General features: G+C 36.1%; 1 protein-coding gene across 1 annotated transcript in view; it reads right to left on the minus strand.

The window, feature by feature from the left end:
• Positions 1–21,292, minus strand: part of ATP8B4 (ATPase phospholipid transporting 8B4 (putative)) — a 292,064-nt gene that overhangs the window by 219,123 nt on the left and 51,649 nt on the right. The window contains exons 4-6 of the mRNA XM_058294177.2: positions 17,465–17,578; positions 14,301–14,399; positions 9,873–9,934 (exon numbers count right to left, since the gene is read on the minus strand). Of these exons, the coding sequence (XP_058150160.1) occupies positions 9,873–9,934; positions 14,301–14,399; positions 17,465–17,578 (275 nt within the window). The remainder of the gene's footprint in view (positions 1–9,872; positions 9,935–14,300; positions 14,400–17,464; positions 17,579–21,292) is intronic.

The raw sequence follows: 21,292 nt of genomic DNA on the forward strand, positions 1-21,292 counted from the left end.
AAGGAGCATATTTAATAAGATAAATAATTTATTCTTACTAAGACTGACATCCTGGATAAAATCCAGCAAAAACAATGCCACACATGAAAAATCCCCCCACTCCTAGGTAAATTTTTTCTAAGAATTCAATGGCAAATGATAGATCTCTTGGCCATCAGCTTACATACCTCTAGTCTGGCAAGACAAAGAAGATGGCCAATAGTTCCTTCATCTCTGCCTTGTGACAGTTTGAATTTGGTGAATAAAAAAGAACTGATCCATTCCTATGGGTGTGAGACCCCTTAATTACATTAAATTTGATTACAGAAACTTGATAAGAACATTTTATTAGATTGGACTAATAAATTATTTTGATTGGACTGCATCAGTGAGGCATGACTCAAGTTGGGTCTCTAACCTCTTGCTGGGTCCTATATAAACTGAAAACACCCAGAGAAATGCAGAGAAAAAGGGAATCCTGCCATTTTTCACCCTGCCTTGTGTGAAAAAGGACTCACAGATTGCTAGCAGCCAAAGCTGAAGCATGAAGCCCCCAAGAGGCTGGGCCCACAATGCAGCTCAAAACGAAAGAGACAAGCCATATGGCTGATCACCCACAGCTTGACTCAAGGAGAGAGCAGAGCAGTGGAGACTGAGAGAGAAGGCCTGAAAATACACAAGCCCTATGCCTGTTCATCCACTCTTGGTCTCCAAGAGAAAGTAGACAGAGACTAGCAGACCCACTATCCTTCCTCACCACATGGCATGATGCCAGGATCACCAGTAGCTGACTCTGGTGAGAAAGCATCTTCACTGATGCCTTGCCTTGATTTGAACATTTCATAGCCTCAGACCTGTAAGATTTTCCCCTCATAAACTTCCCATTATGAAGGCCAACCTATTTCTGATACTTTGCATTGGCAGTCTTTGGGAAATTAAAACATGCCTAAGGATCTGCTAGATAGACTTCTGAGCTGCTCCCCACGTTTACTATGGGAACTCTGCAGAACAAAATTGATGCATATATTCACATAAAAAATGCTATATGGTTAGTAATTGTAATATAAAAATTACATTAAAACTGCTTCAAATTATTAATGTTCGGGGATTTACATGTGTCCCTAATACATTTTGTAAGTGGAACATTTTGGGTCTGTTCTTTTTTCATGCCATGCTATGTTTAAGAAAAGATTAACTTGGAAATTGGTGGTGGTGGTCTGACAACCACCCACTCAGGAAATCTGGGTATTCAAAGGAATTGCAATTTCTCAGGGTTCATTCACACAATATGCCCATCCTGGTCCTGCTCACACTTAAATCCTAGATTATCTGGTAAAGATTATTGTAGGTGGTCTGAATAATAATGATTTAAATTCTACTTATTCAATATAGGAAATAATGGGTTCATGTAACCATCCTAGATGAGTTTTATAAATATGTCACAATAGCTCAATCATAGGGAAAAGGATGTCTATAAGTTTAGAAAGATCAAGAAATCATGTTTTAAAATTGAAATAGGAGTAAACATCAAACAATAGGTAAATACTTAATGTACTATGAGACATGTATTTAATGGAAAGTTACACAGCACTTAAAATTATGTATATAAAAGCCTTAGCCTGATTAAGACAGCAGACTAATATGCCTCAGGCCTCCATTCCCTCACAGAAGCTTTGAACAACCAGCAAGAACTAGTGGAAACATTTTTCTAAAAGCATCAGAGAACAGTTGAAGGATTACAATAACAGAGAGAGTACTGAATCAAGAAAAAGGCCACTTAAAAGCAGTAGGATCTTGTGGCACCCTAATTAGCTCTTCTCCCATCTCCTCACAGACTTGGGGTGGAGCTGACCCATGTTCTCAGTGTGGGTCCCTGGTCTCAGTTCCAGAGGGAGAAGAGTAACCTTCATGTACATACCAGGAGCATATATGTCTGAGCCAGTCTGTCTGGTGGTGGTCTGTGGGACAAGTTGTCCCAGAACATGTCTTCATGTAGAAGGTAGTTCACTTAGCTCTCTTACAGAATGCTGTGAGAGAGAAGTAAAGTCATGCTTTCTGGGGCAAAGCATTGCTGTGTGTAGAACATGCAGCACAGTGCCCAGAATCATAAGGAAACTGTTTCCTAGGGGACAGGGGGCATTCTTATTCATATAAATGGGGGAATTCCTAGGGTTACACATGCATACAAAAGGCAAGAATTATGTGCAGAAAGGATCAGGAAGGCCCATAGGCATTGGCCCTGAGCTGTTCTCCAAATTCATTGTATAGGTAAGCCCTGAAGAAGCACACTCTTGCAAATCAATCTGCAAAACCTGGGAAAGGTGTTATTGTTCTTGTTGTTTTGTTTGGTTGGGCTTTTTGTTGTTAACTCCTGGCATTCAAGGAAAATTCTACCATAACACTAGCTGGATACAAGTGTACATGCTTAAGGAGCAGATGCCTTGGAATCTAAAATTCCAGTGATACTTTAAAATATCAGAATGTCTAGATTTCAACAAAAGATTAAAAAACATACAAAGAAACAAAAGTGAAGCAATAGTCTAGGCAAAGGAGAAGATTAAAACATTAGAAACTATCAATGACGAAGATCAGTCCTAGGACATTCCAGAGAAAGACTTTAAAAGAAATGGTCCTAAATATGCTCAAAGAGCTAAAGGAAAACATGGACAAAGAACTAAAGGCAATTGGGAAAATGCCAGATGACCACAAAGAGACTATCAGTAGAAAGACAAAAATTATTAAAAAGAACCAAACAGCTGAAAACCACAGGAACTGAAATTTAAAATTCCCTAGAGGGGAGGAAAGTGGCTATGGCTTAATCAGTTGGGCTGCTCTCTACCATATGGGAAGCCCTGGGTTTGCATCCTGAGGCCTCCTTGTGAAGGCAAGCTGGCCCACACCCGCAGAGAGCTGACAGCCCATGCCTATGCCACAGAGCTGATGCAACAAAGGAAGACAAGCAGACACAGAAAAAATGTACAGCAAATGGACACAGAACAGACAGCAAAACAAGCTGCAAGGGGAGGGGAGTTAAATAAATACATAAATAAATATATATATATATATTTAAATTCCCTAAAGAGGTTGAACAGCAGATTGGAGCAGGCAGAAGAAAGAATCAGTGTAGTTGAAGATAAAGTGATTGAAATAATCCAGTTTGATGAACAGCAAGAAGAAAGAATGAAGAAAAGTGAACAGAGTTTGAGGAACTTGTGGGACACTATCAAGCATATCAATATACAAATTGTGATAGAAGCAGAAAGAAAGGGACAGAAGGAATATTCAAAGAAATAATGGCTTAAAACTTGCCAAATTTAATAAAAGACATGAATATACACACACAAGATGGTCAATGAACTTCAAACAGGTAAACCCAAACAGACCCACACTACACCATGTTTTAATCAAATTATTGAATGCCAAAGAGAATTCTGTAAGCTGCAAGAGAAAAGCAACATGTCACACACAAGGGAGCTGCAATAAGATTAAGTGCTAATTTCTCATTGGAAATCATGAAAGTAATAAGGCAGTGGGAAGACATATTTAAAGTGCTGGAAGTAAAAAATTTTCAACCTAAGAATCCTGTATCCAGTAAAACTGCCTTTCAAAAATGAGATATTCCCAGGGAAACAAAAGTTGAGGGACTTTGTTATCATTAACCAGCCTTACAAGAAATGGTAAAGTGAGTTCTGTAGATTGAAAGGAAAGGACATGAGACAATTGACTGAAGCCACATGAAGAAATAAAGATCTCCAGTAAAGACAATGACATGAGTAAAAATATAAATACCAGCATTATTGTGTTTTTAATTTGTAACTCCACTTTTTACTTCCTATAGTATTTAAAAGGCAAATTCATTAAAATGTAGTGGTAAAGTAATGATTTTGGACTAATCTTGTGTGTGTGTGTATATATATGTGTGTGTGTGTAGTTTATAGACAAGAACCACATAAAGATGGGGAACAGAGGGGTATAGGAATATAGTTTGTGTATACTATTGAAATTAAGTTGATACCCAAGTAAACAAGATTGTTATAGATTTAAGATGTTAAATTTAAGCTCCTTGGTAACCACAAAGAAAATATCAGAATTTGTGCAAACTCATAGAAACAGAAATTAGAATAAAGGCTACCAGGGGAGGGGCAAGAGCTAAAGGGAAATTAATCCAAAATGAGTATAGAGTTTCTGTTTGGGATGAAGGGAAAGTTCTAGTAATGGAAGGTGGTGAAGATACTGCAACACTGTGAATGTGATTAATCCCACTGAATGTGTGCTTGGGAAGGGTTAAGATGGGAAGATTTATGTTATATATATTTCACATATAAAAATGGAAAGAGAAATTAAAGAGATAATGACAATTAAATGCAACACATGATCCTGAATGGAATTAAGAGTGGAGGGAAAAATCTCTAAAAGATATTACTGGAGCATAAGGGGAAAATGGAGTATAGAATGTAAGCTTTATATCAACATTAAATTTCTTGAATTTGATAACTACACTTGGGGCAGTTACATAAGTGAATATCCTTGTCTGTAGGAAATGTACATGGAAGTATAATGTGTTCAAGGAATATGATGTGTGCAACCTTTTCTCAAATGTTCAGAACATAATTAGATAACTAAAAGATTAGACAGATATGAGATAGATTAATGATAGATTAGAGAGAGAGATGATTGAGAAAAAGATAGAGCGAAGGGGGCAAAATGCTAAAAAGTGTGGTGAATCTTGGCATATGGGAGGGGTGGGGGCATGTTTGAGTTCTCCATATGATTTCTGTCTCTTTTTTCTGCAACTATCTTATATTTTAAATTAATTCAAAATAAGAAGTTAAAAAATTATGCACAAACAAACATGGAAATGGTGATATAATGTGAAGTGAAAACAGAAGAATAAAAAATATACAAGATTTTAAGAAATCTGGGCATTAGAGAAAGAAAGAAAATAGTAACAATAATTACTTTCAGATAGTGAAATATGGATGATTATTTTCTTCTTTCTATTTTTTTTACCTTCCAAATTTCTCTTAATGAGCATGTTACTTTTGCAATGGAAAAAGTAACATATTAAAGGAAAACTCAAACAAAATTTTAAAATCTCAATATCCAGTGGAAGTCATCAGACTAGAAAAGTCAATTAAACAAAGAGAAAATTTGTTCCCATTGGAATAGTACATTTGTTCCCATAACTATATGGTATCAGATTTAACTATACGGTACCAGATTTGAATTGTGCAGAGACAATACTTTAGTAGCAAAAATAAACCCCTATAGAGTTGATGATAACACACTATAGTAAGTATACAGCTGGTTTATAAATGGGATTGTGGCTGAAAGGGATAGTCTAGGGATGTAAATATCAATTGAAAGAAAGCTAGAGAATAATCTAGGGACTGAATAACACAGTGAACCCAGATGTGGATGAGGATTGTGGTTAATAGCACAGACATAGAATGTTTTTCTGTGAACTAGAACAAATGTACGTCTCTGTTACAAGGTGGTAAGAATATGGAGAGGCATGGGAAAAAGATAATTAATGTAACTAGGAACTATAGCTAACAGTAATAATGTAATATTCTTGCATCAATGTCAAAGAAGGAACTGTGTTAATAATAGAAGGGGTATGAAAAAAATATACTGTGTTAATAATAGAAGGGGTATGAAAAAAATTTACCGAATATGATATACATCATAGTTAGAGATAATAATCTGATGATGTTCTTTCATAAACTGTAACAAATGTTCTACAATAATGTAATATGTTGGTGGAGGGCTGTTGTATGGGAATTCTGCACATTATGCATGATTGTTTTGTATTCACAATAACTCTTATCAAATATATATATATACATATATATAAAGTAAAAGCCTATCTCTACCTATAAATATGCTTACTGTACAAAAGAAAATGATTGAATGAAATAGATAGAAATGGATCTGTGAAAGAGCTTGGGAGATTTAAACAAAAGTTACCAAAGCTAAAGAAAGTATAAGGTGGAATGTGTTCCACAAAAAGCTGATGGTCAAGTACAATTCAAAATCTAGGAAAACATTCTGACAGCAAGATCTCCAGTAATGATAATGACATGGGTAAATAAAAATACCAATACTATTGTGTTTTTCATTGGTTTAATGCAAAAGTGTAAGTTCAGAAGATGTTAGAGAAGGAAAATTATTATGAGAAAGTGACTGTGACTCTTTGTTAACAGTCACCCAAACCATAGAAGCTGGCAGGTGGGAATGAGGAGGCCAGCTTCTTAGCACATAGCTCATTTTCTTCTCTGCCCAGTTGTCTCCCAATAACTGAAGGTGCTGGATAGAGCATCACTGTCAAATAGAAATATAATGCCAACCACATATAAAATTTTAAATTGTTCTAGTAGCCATATTTTTTAAAAGTTGAAAGAACCAGGAAAAGTTAATAATATTTATTTAACCCAATGGATAAAAAAGATTATCATTTCAAAATGGAAAAAATATAAATAGTTTTCATTCTTCTTCTGATACTAAGTCTCCAAAATTCAGTATGTATTTTATACTTACAGGGCATTTCAGTTTGGACTATCCACATTTCTAGTGCTCAGTAGCACAATGTGGCTAGTGGCTGCCTAATTGGTCAGCACAGAATCCCTCCATTCCTCTCCACACCTAAAATCTATTAGTGGAGGGAAGCGGACTTGGCCCAATGGATCGGGTGTCTGCCTGCCACATGGTAGGTTCATGGTTCAAACCCCGGGCCTCCTTGACCCGTGTGGAGCTGGCCCATGAGCAGTGCTGATGCATGCAAGGAGTGCCCTCCATGCAGGGGTGTCCCCTGCATAGGGGAGCCCCATGTGCAAGGAGTGTGCCCTGTTAAGGAGAGCCACCCAGTGTGAAAAAAAGTGCAGCCTGGCCAAGAATGTCATACACGGAGAGCTGACACAAAAAGATGATGCAACAAAAAGAAACACAGGTTTCTGGTGCCGCTGATAATGATAGAAGCAGTCACAGAAGAACACACAATGAATGGACACAGAGAGCAGACAACTGGGTGGGGGGTGGGGGGGGAGAAAGAAATAAATAAATCTTTAACAATTAATAAATAAATAAAATCTATTGGTGGAAAATTTGGTGGGATAGAACAATAGAAATTAGAAGTTGTATAAATATTTACAAATGATTCTGCATTGAAGGTAATGCATGAAATAGGGAAAGAAATAAAGGACAGTAATTGGAAAAATTAGAATTAGAATTTCTGAATGAAAGAAAATAAAGCAAAGAAATTATTGATTAGCAAAGTACTGTTTGAATTTGTTTAAAAAGCAAGTCCTACTACAAAAAAAAGTAAAAATACATTATAGAATTATTCCTTTCCAGTATAGTTATTATTTGAAAAAATATGCTTATCATTTTAAAAATAAATGGGACGTCCTTTCTTTAGTTGTCTTTTAAAATTAGAGTGGTATAGGCACAGAGAGATAGATGGCTAAAAGGGAGTGGTGACTTCAGTTAGTGGTTATCAACACTTTCCTCATCTTAGAAACTAAATAAGATCCTTATTAAACTGCTCTGGGGTGGCACTGCTATTTTTTTACTCCCCCAAGTGATTCTAATGTGCAGCCCAAGTGGAGAAGAACTGGATTAAATGGCCTCTGCAGGAACTTTCATAGTCCCTCTTGTAGTCTCTCACCCACCCAGTACCTCCATGGTGGCCAAGAATGGTTAGCACTTGAGAAAAACATGCCCTGTGTGAAAACTAAATTATCATTTTGGTATTTCATATTCAGTCAGCAAATGTTATTTTATAGCCTAGGGCTGAGAAGTTGTAGTAGTTTGAAATTATTTTTACAGATATCAAAGAGAGAATGATTATGTTTTTAAACTAATATATTCCTCTGGATATGATACCTTTGATTGCATTAAATTCAGTTGAGAGGCCTTTGATTAGATTACTAGGTAAGATCAATTTAGGACTTTTGATTGAACTACGGCAGTGACTCAGGTTGGGTCTCTGTCCCCTTGCTGGGTCTGATATAAACGAAAACACAGAGAGAGACAGCAGACACAGGAAAAGGAAGACACCATGTTTGTTCCTGCCCTTTAAGAGAGAGGATAGCTTAAACACAAAGCTCCAAGAGAACTGGCCCACAGAGCAGTTCAAGAGGAAAGGGTAAGCCCAGAGGGGAAGGATGAAACCTTGGCAGAGATTGGCAGCCATCTATCTTCACCGTGTAGGAACATTGCAGGATCAGCAGTAATTGATTCGAATGAGAAAGCATCTCTGATAGTGCCTTTGTTTGAACTGACAGCCTTAGAACTGTAAGCTTTACCCTAAATAAATTTCCTTTATAAAAGCCAATTCATTTCTGGTACTTTGTATGGCAGCCCTTTGGCAAACTAAAACAGAAGTGTAGCTCCCATACACCAGTTTTTACTTTTTATAACATGGAATCATGCTACCTCTCCTTACTTTTAAAACTAAAGTTATCAAAAGAGTTTATCAAAGGCAAACACAAAATACACTTCTTAAGCACCCTTATGTATTATAAAAGATTAGTATGATGCAGGAGATTGGTTGTGGTTTGAAAGGAATTGAATAACAAAATAATAGGAGTCACTAAAAAGTTACATTGAAGATGAAGATTTTAAAGGAAAGATTTCATGTCTGTAATTATTTTTTTGGCTTTGGTTTACAGTGTTCATCATTATAGCTTTCACAATGCTGAGAAGATAGATGAGTAATGCTCCAGGTACTAAAAGTATGTGCATGTGTATACTATATTTATACATATAGAGAGATAAATGGTATATATAGTTACATTTATTATTATATTTATACATTTATATGCAAAGCCTTTCAAACACAAAATAAATAGTGAAGACATGATCAGGCTACAAAATCCACACTTACACATGGCATTGTGAATGGGTAGAAGTACTCTAACTTAGGTTCTTACTTGCCTTGGAAACCTGGACTAGTCACAACACTTTCTGGACCATAACCTCTTCATCTTTAAAATGCGAGCACTGTTATCCACACCTTGGGGTTTAATGAGAGTGAAATCTGGGAGCACTAGGTCCAATACACGGTAACTGCTCAATAAATCCATATTGAATCTGAACATAGCCACCCACCTTCCTTGCCTCTGAACACAGGAGAAGGGGGCACTGAAGCTCAGAAGGAAAAGGAGTTGCCCAAAGTAACACAGCAATCACAGTCTGTCTTTAGAAATTTACCTTGCTTCATGTAATCATTAGGGGGAAAGGGACACAGAGAAAGAAATTACAAAACAATGGAAAGAAGTTTTCAAATACATCTCCACTAAGTTTTTGAAGGTGTTTCCACTGTTGTTTGTGTGTGAGTATATATGTTTTAAAGCATTTTACACTCATGAACTGTTCTCGTACGTATTTCTTTATTGATGAAGGAAGTAAAAATGATGAAAAATGTGGATGGTATGGTAGACAATTCATTCTAAATTGCAGCTATTAAGTGAACAAAATTCTTATTACTATTCCTTGATACAATAATGTGTCAGAAGTCTCCCTAGTAATATCCCCCAGAAATTCCCTAATTAATTCAGTCAAATATTCATGAAACATCTAGATATTGTATGTTTGCCAGTTCAAAACAGTATTAGATCAGGACATGAAAAGGGACAATAAGATGTCTGTGTTCCACAAAAAAAACTCCAAAGCAATTTGAAGTAGAAGTTGAGTGGGTAGCAAAAGCATTGGCTGAATATAAAAAAGAGCCATGAAGATAAAATTACAATTACATTTCAATTTTTAATACATTAAAGAGGAAAATAAATATATATGTAATTAAAAGAAAAAGCCACCAAATGTCAAGACCCGATTTTTTAGTCCCATAAATCCTAAGAATAACAAAAAAGAAAAAAAAAAGTATTTCTTACTTGTTGTCGATAAGCACTTCAGACTGCCGATTATTCACTTGATTGTCACTCTTGTGACGAAACTGAAAAATTAAAATATTTTTAAGGAAAAAAATTGAAATCATTTTTGAGCAACACAAATAAGGATATTGGAAATAACTCTGAGTTCATCCATTTGGACAATATTGTCATCAGCCCAAGATGAGCACACTTATACTTACCTTGAACACAGTTCAACATGTTCTAAATCTGAACTAGGACCCTTCTCACTAAGCCAATTGAATAAGTCCAGCCACATGTTCTTTCAATTCCCCCACATTTTTAGTTACTTTTAAAAAGACAATATGCTCTTGACTCTGCTGTATGGTTCCAGAGAAAATCATAATTAATTGTTGAAGTCTTTAATAAGAAATACATTTTTTTAATCTTAAAAAAAATTACTTGAAATAACATGAATTTTTCCTGAATTTTTCTTCCCCGAAAGTTCAAATTAACAGTGCTCTTATGAAATACTGAGCAATTAAAACAAAAATCAGATTATAATTCTGAACCACACTGGATGTAGACTTGTGTTTTTATGCCCAAATGATCTTGACTCTTAATGTGCACTTCCAGAAATGTGAGCATCTTATATTGCTTAGACAAATCCAAATATTATGAGCCCTCTATCACATTCACAAATTAGCAGCCATTTAGATAAGATGTCTTACATGAACTGCAGTGATCAGATAGTAATAGGTTAAAATAGAGATAAGGTATTACTTCAGCTAATTAGCCTAAATAAATAGATGGACAGGATGTAGCATCAGGAGACATGACCATTTGAGTTCACAGGCTATAAGCACCAGGATCAGTGCTTTTTCCTATTTCTTTTTCTATTTAAAATGTTGTATTACTATCGCAATATATAAAATGCTTCAACCAGTTCTTCCCTTTTTCTGTACCCTTCCCAAACCTATCCCAATCTTTCTGATACATACAATTATACAGACTAACTTAATGGATGTTACCATAAAAAATAAGAAAACAAAGCTTCTTAACATTTGTTAACGTGAAAATATCTTATAATACTGGTAGCGGGGTAAATTAAGTCAGCCCACCCAATGACATATAAAGTTCTCTCCTTCAAATAGAACAGTAGGGATGGAAACATTTTTATCTGAGTGTGTGATTGGGTGAGGTGTTAGATGTTCTGTTTGCTCCACCATATATATCTATACCCTTGCATTGTGCCCTTGGAAGCTGATATGTATGGTCTTTGCCCTCTGGTTTCTGGTTGGGTTTGGACAATAATGTGATACTAGCAGATCACAGAGGAGAGTGAATTGGGTGTGTATTCCCTGGCTTCTTTCTGGCTGGACTAAGAGCATCTTCTTTCTCTATAGAAAGTAGCCCTCAGCTACAACTCCAGGTCCAAAACTGCTTCCTTCCTTTGCCCCTTTAAGCCTAGAACTAGTATTGTTACCCATCTTGCTCTCCCAGGTGTCTTACCATGCTTTCTTGCCCATACCTTTTGTAAAGCACCCCTTCATTATGAAACTTTCTCTAATCTCCCCCATTTCAAGGTGACATCTGTATCCTTCCAAGTCCCCAATTGATGATAATAGCCAGTATATTTAACTGGCATACATTATCACAAAAATATAAGCATATCTAAGCATTAATTGTAATAGATACAAAAGAAGGCTTAAGTGTATAGTCATATCTTATATCTAACCTGAAAATGGTCCCATAAATTGAATAGTAGGACCTCACAGAAAAGAGTCAATTAGTTCATCCCCTAAAAGCTGAGCAGCCAATTTACTAAGCCTCAAGATGGAGCTACTCCCACTTTCTGTTTAGGCTTTGCTAAGGAGTCTGGTTTTTGGAGCAGATGGAGTCTGGAGGGACTAGAATGGTAGTCTTGGTCCCAGGCTAGCTCTTCTTGACAACTTATTCTCTAAAAGCATATAGGAAGCTTTAGTGGGGAACTGTCCCAAGACAGGAAGGGAACAGAGGACTAGTATTTTTTGTGCATCTACTGTGAGCCAGGCTCTGCCCCAGGTGCTTCACACACATCATCCCATTTTGTCCTCCCAACAGTGCTGATGTCATTTGTATTATTATACAGATAAGGAAAAATTCAAAGAAGTTAAGTGCTTTGCCTCATGTCATACTGCTAGCACATGGTAGGATAAGGTGTCTTTCTCCAAAACCCATGTTCTTTCTACTCTGCCATTTTACTTTCCTATGAGGTGTAACTATAGTGAATAAGATCTTTAAAGTCAATCTGTAGGAATTCAAGCATCTAAATGAAGACTGTCTCCCTGAAAGTTCAGATAACATGGAGAAGTCACACTTACACTCAAAAGATGTAACAGCTCAAATAATTTTTGAAATGTCCTCTCCTAGAATAACCCTGGGAGATTTTAGGCTTTTCTTTGAAATATCTTTTATCTTTTGAGGATGGAACTCTTTATCCTTTGAAAGGGCATGGACGGGATATCTGATGCTTGGAAATATGTAAAAGCCACTCTTAGAAACCAGGTTTGGTAAATGAGGTTTGTGATTGGTCTGAGGAATGGCATTTTGTTTCAAAAGTTGGGTGAAAATGAAGTCATGAGATTGGCTTTCTTTTCTTTCTTTTATATCTTGTAAAATGACCATAAAGGCAATGCTATAAGAGGTTCTCCCAAAGTAACCTAAACAATGGCAAAGTCACAGGAATGGGTGATGACCACTTTAAACTGACATCATTCATCAGGGTGGATAACCCCTGTGTGCTTGTTTAAAATCCAATCTCAAAGGTTTTAACTGCAATGTACACCATGAAATAAGTTAGTCACCTTAATGAGAATTAAGATAGTTATATTCCATGTATCCTCTAGGAACATGGGATATGAAGATAAATACCTGATATACATATATATAGGCAGTTTTTAATTGAGTTACATCAAATTATTGATTTATCCAAAATTGCACGTACAGCAATTATGAGGAAGGATCATATAAACCAATTGGATAAGTATATCATTCCATCTCAACTTCCCACATTTAAGTACTTTTAGCAAGGTTGGATTCACACTTTCTCACTTAAGCCTTCCCTAATTCTCACTCTTGCACTCCATGTCTCCTACCAACCCAGACAATGAAATGTATCTCCCTCCTGCAAAGAACCAACGCACTTTGTTTCTTTCTTTTGACCCCAATCATTTTTTAAACTCATATTATTGTTACTCCTGTACATATCCCATCTCTTCTTACTATATAAAAGTTGTTGTTTTGTTTTTTCTTAACTTCACACAAAAAAAATTAAATCTAGAATGAGGCAGAAAGCAAATAACAAGATCATAGTTTTACGCCTAACCATAATGATAATCACATTAAATGTAAATGGTCTACACACTCCAATTAAAAGACAGAGTTGATCAGATTGGGTTTTAAATTTTTTGTGATCTATGTATCTTCAAAAAAACACAATTGAAAAATGATGGGAGTGGGGGTATGGGGAGTGGGGTATATGGAAACCTTTCATGTTTTTTAATGTAACATTTTGTATGATCTATTAACTTTAAAAAAAGATAATTAAAAATTAAATTTTTTAAAAAGTATGATCCAATTAAATGCTATTTACAAGAAATCCACTTTAAATGTAAAAATATAGTTAATTTGGGAGCGAATGTTGTTCAGCGGTTGAGTGCCTCCTTCCCACATATAAGGTCCCAGGTTCAATCCCTGGTGCTTCCTTAAAAAATGCAATTAATTTACAATAGACAACAGAAATATGGGTATAAAACTCCAAGGAGAGGCTTGGGTTGGGAATATAAATATGTAAGTCATTGGCATAACAATAATTATTGAGGATAAGGCATATGCAATCACCCAGGGTGATATTATAACTGGTCTGGATTCAGAATATTTGATTTGCCCAAGACTGTGTTTTAAATCTTTGAACCTGAATGCCTTCCTTTAGGGTATGCAGACTTCAAAAATCTCTATTGTCTTACACTTCACTTATTTACCCTAATTGTCTAACACTTGAAGGCATTTGATTTTATAATTCCTGGTATAATGAGCATAGGATGTGAGCATGCCTAACACCTACCAATTCCCAAAACTTAAACAAAGACATATAATATAGAATAAATAATACTTACAAACTTTTGAAAACAGGTTTGGGTTCTAATTTTGATCTTATCACTAGCTTATATAATCATTAGTTCTTTATGAGTCTTAGTTTCCTCATCTGTAAAATGAGTGAGTGAAATTAGTTAATGAAGTTCTCTTCATTTTAGCTTAAATATGCTCTGGTTCTAGGACACCTGCATTAATCAAAAAATGGCAAAAGCATTTCGTGGTATTGATCAAAAGAGCTTTATACAAAAACTTCAAGTGGATCTCCATTTTCTATTTCTGAGAAGGCACAATTGAAATTGAATCCTCAGGAATTCTCAAAAAGCAAATACTCACATAGTCATCGGTAGCGTCTTTGACAGCTGTCATGGTTATTACCAGGACCAAAGGCACAATGGTGGTAAACCAGGTCAAGGAGGAGATTTCTGGAATCAGCTGAAACAAACATTTCAAATTGCTTAGGAATTTTAAAGTTATGAAATATATCTTCCAAGTATATCTTTATCATTTAACTTAATAAGACTTGGCAGAAAATAATGGGCTTATATTCAGTCATTTGAACAAATGTAGAGTGACTTTCAATAATGTGTTTACGTTCAGTTACAATGACATAGGACAGAAGTATATTGAACCGGTTTTCAGATTACCTAACAAAAAATGAGATTTTTGCATCAAGTTGAGAAATAAGCCTTTTGAAATCTTTCACAGATGATGCTCTTTCCCCAGAATGTTAAATGTGCCCTGTCTCTCTCAGCTTATCATCTCAACTTTTAACAATTTGACCAACTCCTCGTCTATTAGCAAAGATATACTTTGGAGTATCTACCTTGTGCCAGACTTGTGCTAGGTACTTTCTATATTATATCATTTGGCCCTCAGAAAAGTTCATTGAGTTAGATTTTGTGCCAGGGTTGCTGTGCACAATTCCACAACATTCGTATTCCATGTAAATAGCACAGCACAGAATACATTGTGAATGGTGCCCTAGAATGAGGAAATGCCACAACCCTAGGTATCATGTTTCCATTTTATAAAGGAAGTAACTGAGAAGTCAAGGAACTAGGCCAAATAGACAGAGCTAACATTTGAACCGAGGTCTATTAGACTATGAAACCTATTCCCTTGAGCCTGTATCTCCAAAACCACCCCCCCAAAGAGAGATGTAGTGATGGCTGATATGACTTTCTTAGGTGATTTTCAAATGGGGTTCATTTGGTGCTGGTACAAGGTCATCAAGGCAGGGAAGGCTGGGGTGGATATGTTCAGTGTATGGAGATCAGGCTTCATTAAAACAGCTCTAAATTAAATCAATTATACATAATAGCTTCCACATAGATTTACTAATTAAACACCCAAGGTAGCAGCAAAACCTCTAAAGTATCAGCAAAAATATTGGGTTGGGTGGCAGAAGAGCTGAATTCTAGTCCTAGTTCTAACATCAACTTGTAGTGAAAGCTTCACACATCGTCTAATCTCTCTGGGTCCACGTTCTTCATAAGTAAAGGAGTTTGGACCAAAGGTTCCCTCCAGGTATAAAATTCTTGGAACAAGAGTCTTTGACTATAAATAAGAATGCCATTAGAAGAGGAATGAGCTCAATATTCTGGAATGGTATAAAGGGTTATATAAAGAAACCAAGGAGAAAGAGAGAGGGGAGGAAAGGAGAGATGAGAGACAAGGGGGAGCTAGAGAGGAAGGAAGGGAGAGAAGGATTGAGGAAGGGAGGGAAGGATGAAGGGAGAGAAGCAGGCTAGGTAGGGAATCAATAGACAGATCTGGAACCTGGCAAAAAGTCCATGTGGATATCAATACCCCCAAGATGGTTCCTGGAAGAACCTCATGAGAGTTTCTCATTCAGAATGAGGTTTTCTCCAGAAGCCAGGAGAAGCCCCTGATATTCACCAGGGGCCTTATCATTGGGCCCTCCTGGGGAATTGATGGGTGTGGTCATCAATCAAAACAGCAAGCAGCTGGGTCTCCTCCCATGTCATTAGCAAAAGGACAGAATAATTAATGGTTTAAAAAGTAGACACAAAAGCAAAAAATCCCTATTCTGACCTTCTTCACCCCTGCCTGGATCAATATGCAAGTAAACCTGGGGATTTGTAATGTATAATGGGGAATTGTGTTCTGTAAATCAGCCCCCTTTAGCACTCTTCAGCCTCTTCCTCTCTCTCTGGGCCCCATGATCTGTTATTTTCTCCCATTTCTCTTCCATCCCTACCTTAATAAATTACTGGCCTAATCAACATGGCTTTCTCTTGAAATTCATTTCTTGCAGTTTAGCCAAGAACCTAGACAAAATCGGAAACAGGAGAGAGGTAGGGAGGAAGAAATCTTGAATTCTAAGGATTCTTAAATAAATAACAAGGTAGACATTCATTGTCTTTGTTTTTGTTTTTGCCTCTTCAGCCTCAGTTCTTCTCAATTATACCCATATTTTCCTTAGGGAAATAAGTCCAAGTAATTTTGATGAACTGATTCCATCAGGACTCCAGGTTTAGGCATGGGGTCTAGGTCAAGTCAATCATTGCATCAATGCACAGTGAATAGCTCAGGGATTGGGATGTAACTCAGCATGATCCTATCAGAGCAAATTCCAGGATTTTTGTTGGAGCAACAGAAAAACTGATTCATTCTCTCACCTCAACAGCCAAAATAACTAAAAGTTATTTAATTTAAAAAAGCATATACTCAAAGCTATTAATCTCTACTGCATGTATCCAATCTGTCTTTTTACATCCTATAACTAACACAGAGCCCAGCACATTCTGAATCCACCAGTATGATTGGTGAATTCTAGGTGTTCTAGGTAAACAGCTGGCTAATATGAAATGCTGACTATATATACATTCCTTGAGGATTTAATTTATATTCATGCCTTTTTCCTCCCAAAATACCAGTAAAATCTGAAATTTCATCTAAGCCTAAATTTTAGTCAGATGTGGGGGAAAAGGTTATTAAATACCAATTAACCACTCAAAATTGTACACTACAGTGCAATAACATAAAGGACACTATTTTATATAGAGATTCTGTATATATATATATATATATAGATAGATAGATAGATAGATAGATAGATAATATATATATATTAGATGTAAATGAAATTTGTCAAATTGAGTCCCATAGACTACTTAGCTAGACTTTGCCTCAACTCTGACAATCCCTGCAATGTCAGGGTGAGAGGAAGATTTAAAAAAAGAAGGGAGACTGTGAACAGTTATTATTAGGCTCTGGTTTGGTTCAAATAAAGTTCAAGGCTGCATTTTAAAATGATCTCACTGCTTAACATGGTGAATGTATTAGTTTCTACCCATTTCTCACCCTCCCGCATTTGTGAAGAGAAACAGTGATAATAACCTTAAAATCTGATAAGGATGGTTTTACCTGATCATGAGCATTTAGCAAAGTAAATTAACTTATTTCTCAAATTATGTGAATACTTTTAACAAATAGATATTGAAGATGATGATGAAACAAACCCAGAATATTACCTGTAAAATAAGAAGGAAAAGGAAATAGGCATTTGCCACTCTTTGGAACTGTTCAAATAGATTAATTGGAAGGAAGGTGAGAATGTTGTACTTGGAGGTGTGGATACGATTATCCTGAAAAACAAATAGCATCATATTAGTTTGAGACAAAGCACTGCTTCTTATCAGAAAAAAGCTCTAAAATTCATAAGGCTGGTCATGAATTATGTCAGAACAAGAAAGATAATCCAGTTATCTAGGAAATTTTAAACTGTGTGACCCAAAACCATTTTCCCCAAGATGACATGCTCTTGATACTAGGTGAAGCTACTGTTGAGTGCCATAAAATCCCCCATGACCAAAAAATATATCAGGTGCTAAAGTGCTCTCCTGAAATTTTTGATGTCTATATTTCAAACATTCGTGCAATAATTCATTTGGCAGATATTGCATGACAACCTACTGCATGCAGGTACTCAGCTGCATGCTGGGGCCCACACTTAAGGTACTTCTGGAGTCATCCAGTCCACCTTCCCAAGAGCATGACTCCTTCAATAACTCTGAAAGGGGACCACAGGCCTGTCTTCGAAGGTCTCCTTTGATAGGATGTTGACCACCTCATAAGGCAGTCCATTCCCATTTCAGAATGAAAATTACTAGAAAGGTCTTTCCTATAAGAAATCCCAATCTGCCTCCCTGTAACTTCCTCCCATGTGCTGAATTCCAATCCTGAAGTCACCTAAACCAAGTCTAGCCCCTTTCCATGTTGACAGCCTTCAAATATTTGAAGACCCCTTACAGGATTTCCCTAAATCTTCTCCACTCTGAGCCAGACATTCCCAAGGTCCTCACCTATTCCCCATGACTTATTCTACAGACATTCCTTGCTGACCAGCCTCTTCTGGATCTCTCCCAACTTCTCAGCATCTCTCTTTAAACATGATATCCAGAATCAAACACAAATTGCAGATATACTTTTAACGAGTCCAAGTACAGTTGGGATTTTTTAACAAATCAATTTTACTGATACATATTAATAAATCATATGACACATCCAAAGTGTACAATCAATAGTATTCGGTATAATCACATAGTTGTGCATTCATCACAACAATCCTTATTAGAGTATTTTAATTATTTCAATAATAATGATAAACAAAAAACAAACAAACAAGAAAATTCTTCACCTCTCAATCTCTGTTTCCCCTGATGTACATAGCTGCTATTTCTGGCTATTCTTGTACAATTATTTACTTATTAAGCAGTTTTACTGAGATATATTCACATGCCATATAATCTCTCCAAAGCGTATAGTCAATGGCTTTTAGTGTAATCACAAACAGCTGGGATTTTGATTTCCTGTGTTCTGGGTTATTGTAGTAACATGTACCCAGAGTTCATTAACATTTTGGGCAAATGTATCTCCTTGTTATTCATATCTAGTTTTGATCTATTAAATTCTCTAGATTATTCCTATATAAATCACTGTTAAATCAGGTTTCTTCCTTCCTAAACCTTTACAGATGATTTTTTAAAATATCAATGTACAGCACCTTTCATATATCCCTATTATACCAGCCTAATGAAATTAAAACTTTTTGAATCTTGAGTATAATAACCAAAGTATTAGATATTCCTCCAAACTTTTTGTCATCAGAAAATTGCAAATACATTCCATCTGTATATTTTTCCAAAGCTATAGACCAATACATTTAAAAAGTCAAAGAAAAAAAATCAAATTATAGCAAGCTGCTAGAATCCTCTCTACAGATCAATGTTAACACATTTTCCATATATTTTCCTTACTCATTTATAAACCCATATGGCTATACTTTATAAAACTTAACTCTACCGTATCCAATAGAGATTTGGGGTGAAGGTGCCATAGCATTTCCCTTCGCTAGTATTTTTAAAATGGTTGGTTCGGTGTTATTTCTTTTTTTTTTTTTTAAACAATGATTTTTTAATTGTCTTTTTTTAAAAAAGATACATAGATCACAAAAAAAATGCTACATTAAAAAATATAAGAGGTTCCCATCTACCTCACACCCCACCCCACCCCACTCTTCCCACATCAACAACCTCTTTCATCATTGTGACACATTCATTGCGTCTGGTGAATACATTTTAGAGCACTGCTGCACCACATGGCTTATAGTTTACATTGTATTTTACACTCTTCCCCAGTCCATTCAGTGGGTTATGGCAGGATATATAATGTCCAGCATCTGCCCCTGAAATATCACTCCAAGTCTCAAAAACGTCCCCACATCACATCTCTTCTTCCCTCTTCCTGCCCTCAGCAACTGTGTTACTTCTTTTAAGTGAACTACACTGGTAAAAATGGTATTAAGAGTTTCTAGCATGTTGGTCTGATGCATATTAATGTGCTGAAACTGTTTTGTAAGCTTATGGCAACTGTTTTTTGCAGTGCCATCTACTCAAAAGTTGGGCTAGGAAGGAGGGCTGTGGGAACTGTCAACCACAACACATTTTTCTACAGAAGGGACTTGGGGAAAATAATAGGGAAGAGGAAAACTAAGGAGACAAAGCAGTTAACTGAAACAATCACATATTCCTAATTCTTTCTACGTTTCTTCTATGTTGTTCTATGTTCCTTCTAAGTTGAAACTAAAACATTGGTTAAGCCTGTATCTTACTTAAAGGACAGATACTACATCAGTTGGGACAGACAAAACCATTGCAGGAATTTTAAAGAAAGAAACTTCCAAGTTGAAACTAAAACATAGGTTAAGCCTGCATCTTGCTTAAAGGACAGATACTACATCAGTTGGGGCAGACAATACCATTGCAGGAATTTTGAAGAAAGAAAACTCTCCTACAAAATTGAACCCCATATAGGTGAGGAGCCAATTCTGTGGGATTAAGTGATAAGGCTAAACGAGACTATGGCCATTTTCTCCCATTTACTTAACTTGACCTACAGCAATGATTGTATTTGTTCTACTGGCTCTGTTATGACTCCACAAATTATACAAACCTTCACAGCTTTGACTGAGAATGAGTAACAAGGGCTCCCCCTCCTGGGGATTCTCTGCACCCATCCTTTTTTCTTTGTTTTTCAATCAAAAGTTAAAAGTATTTCCATTTTTACTGCCCTGTCCAAGAATGTGAATATTGGTAAAATTTTAAAGCAGGCACATTAATGTTTAGTCATTTAGTTGAACCAGCCTATTGGCTCACAGTCAAGCTTTAGTACAACTCATTCTATAATGCAAAATGGAAGGTATTGCCCACTATCTTCTTAGCACTACTTTTCCACCATGTACCACAAGAAATACATGAATGTAATATGGCTCTCATCATTATTTTTTATCAACAAATTCACATTTGTGCCCTGCCTGACCACATTATCCTGTACCTTCTCCATTTTGGTTCTCAACCCTTGCATTCTAGAATGACTATTCTCAGAAAATTTTACATATATTTTGAGTACCAAAGATTTATATATTGTTGACCACCACCTAGATGCATCTCTAACATTGACTTCAAGGTTCAGATCTCGCCTGCTTTGCTTCCAAACTCTTTGACCAGTCCCATCCTGTTATCAAGCCACTTCCGTTACTAATTATTAGAGCTCACAAAGTTCTTTCTGTTACTATATTCTCTATGTGCTAAAACCAGCACAAAGCCATCATTCACTCAGATTTAGTTGTTCTCTATATGTGAGAGCCACCTAAATCTACGTCTTTAGCTTTTTGTTTGTCCTTCTTGGTTTAGCACCCTATAATGCATTTTGTCTCTTAACTCATTCACATACACAACTGCCAATTCAAAAATGAACATAGCTATAACTAAACAGTATTCATACTACTTTTAAAGTGAAAA

The sequence above is a fragment of the Dasypus novemcinctus genome, chromosome 3 (assembly GCF_030445035.2).
Source record: "Dasypus novemcinctus isolate mDasNov1 chromosome 3, mDasNov1.1.hap2, whole genome shotgun sequence".
NCBI lineage: Eukaryota > Metazoa > Chordata > Mammalia > Cingulata > Dasypodidae > Dasypus > Dasypus novemcinctus.